At 46.3% G+C, this 2500-nt stretch overlaps 1 protein-coding gene across 1 annotated transcript in view; it reads left to right on the forward strand.

The window, feature by feature from the left end:
• Positions 1–2500, forward strand: part of smyd3 (SET and MYND domain containing 3) — a 336157-nt gene that overhangs the window by 287691 nt on the left and 45966 nt on the right. Inside the window, exon 7 of the mRNA XM_062523826.1 lies at positions 1520–1622. Coding sequence (XP_062379810.1) covers positions 1520–1622 — 103 coding nt within the window. The remainder of the gene's footprint in view (positions 1–1519; positions 1623–2500) is intronic.

Here is a 2500-nt window from a genome sequence, read left to right on the forward strand (position 1 = left end):
CGTGAACTGGACTGCGTCACCCTAACACACACTAACACACACTAACACACACACATCCTCCTGTCAGATCACTGTCACCTCCTCATGTCATTCTCACCTTGTCAATCCCGGTCCCATCATCCCTGACACAGCAGAGGAAGTTGTCTCTGCCAAACACACACACACACACACACACACACACACACACACACACACCTCCTGCTCTTTCTGTTCTTTTCCTAAGGGTCCCTGCCAAAAGCATACCATTTTAATGTTTACATATGTACGTACTTTATGCTTTACCTTTACGCAATGTGATTTAAATAAACCATATTCTTAAGCCATGCCTTGATAAGCTATGGAATGTGTAATCAAATATGTACAAATATGCAAACAAAGCCATTTCAGCTCCTTGCACTGCATATCACAGTATGTAAGGCATGGTTTATGTTATTGCACTGAGCAACTGTGCTGTATTTGTGCTATCGTGGAGTTCCATTATAAGCAGTAAATAGCTCTCGTGCAGTTTTATATGCGATTAAGGCCTGAAAAGTGAAATGAGAGCTGAATCGATCGAGCTGAAACATGGAGGATTTTGTGGAGGAGTAGACTCTGTGCACTACTTTGCTCTGGTAGTTTGCAAGCCAAGCACTCACTCAGCATTCAGCAGTGGTAGTTTTCAGCCCCTTCATCTAACTAATCTCGTACTCTGTAGCACTTGCAGTTTAGTGTGTGTGTGCGTGTGCGTGTGCGTGTGCGTGTGCGTGTGCGTGTGCGTCTGCATGTGTGTGTGTACTGTATGTGTGTGTACGTACATGTGTGTGTGTGTCTGTGCCTGACTGTGCATGTGTGTATCTGTGTATCTGTGTGTGTGTGCATGTTTCAGCCTACGATATCCCAAATAAAGTTGTGCTCACTAGTTTCTCCTTGTCATGCCTTTAATTAATGATATTCTAATGTGGCGGAGCACGCAGTGCTTGCTTGAGTTAGCCTCGCCACAGAGATCAAAGGGATCACAACTCTTAGTCTTCATCTTTAATATTAAGAGCCTCATTCATATATGCACTGTGTTCTGCAGTATGGGGTTGCTTGTACTACACGTGTGCATCCTGTTTTAGTAATGAGAACATGAGGGAGGAAGCCATGTTAGACTCGCTCGAGCGCTCTCTTGCAGCTGAGTTCTGGCTCAGATGGAGATCAGGTCTGCCTTGGGTTCTGGTCTACAGTAGATCCAAACAGTTCTGAGTCTGGTTCTGTTGGGTGCTGGGTTCTGGGTTCTGCAGAGGGGGGTTTACTCTGCTGGACTTGAGCAGAGGGAGTCATCTACAGTATGAACTGATATGTGTATCGTCACAATATCACACACACACACACACACACACACACACACACACACACACACACACACACACACACACACACACACACTTACACACAGATGCATGTCTTCTCACCCTGCTCCCATAAGTACAGATGTGTCCTCCAGGGCTAATCAGTCTTGTCCTGTGTGTGTGTCTTGTTGTGTGTGTTTGTTTTGCAGCATGTCCCTGCTCAATCACGACTGCCAGCCCAACTGTGTGATGATGTTTGAGGGGAAGACTCTGTACTTGCGGGCTATCACAGATATCCAACCACAGGAGGAGGTACACACACACACACACACACACACACACACACATATGGTGTACTTTTGAGATCAAGCCAGGTCCTTCTGTATGGTTCTGAGAAAAAGAGAGAAAAGATAGTGTGGGTGTGGGTGTGCGCGCATGTGTGTGTATGTGTGTGTGTGTGTTTCTTGCCCTCTACACCCTTTTTAGAGTGTGGACTGAGTGGGAGAGGAGTGGGAAACTCCTTTTGGACACACACACACACACACACACACACACACACTGGTGCTGCAGAGGGAAAGTCCTCTCTCCTCCTGGGCTGTATGTTTATCTAGCCTCAGAACTCCTTAAGACTCCACCATCTGCTTCACTTCATATGCCAATGACAACCCAGGGAGGAGAGAGCTGGCAGGGGAGAGCAGAGATACACACACACACACACACACACACACACACACACATACACTCTCACCGACCACACACACAGACACACACACACACACACACACACACATACACATACAAACACTCTCACACTTTCATGCATGCACGCGCGCGCACACACACACACACACACACACACACACTCACACACACCACTAATATAACTACATACAAAGACACACATATGCCCCTACTTAGACGTGCATAGTACATACAGCATATACACACCCTCAACCACACACACACACACACACACACACACACACAATCACACACACACATACACACACACATTCCAGATGTAGCTTGTAATGAAAATGCTGAGATAAGATGCATGAGGTGCTGTAAAGGGATGTGCCTGTGAGCACTCATTCACACACATATCTTTCCACACACACACACACACACACACACATACACACACACACACAGACACTCATACACTCATACACACACAGCTAAACATGCAC

Source organism: Sardina pilchardus, chromosome 20, assembly GCF_963854185.1.
Source record: "Sardina pilchardus chromosome 20, fSarPil1.1, whole genome shotgun sequence".
Taxonomy (NCBI): Eukaryota; Metazoa; Chordata; class Actinopteri; order Clupeiformes; family Clupeidae; genus Sardina; species Sardina pilchardus.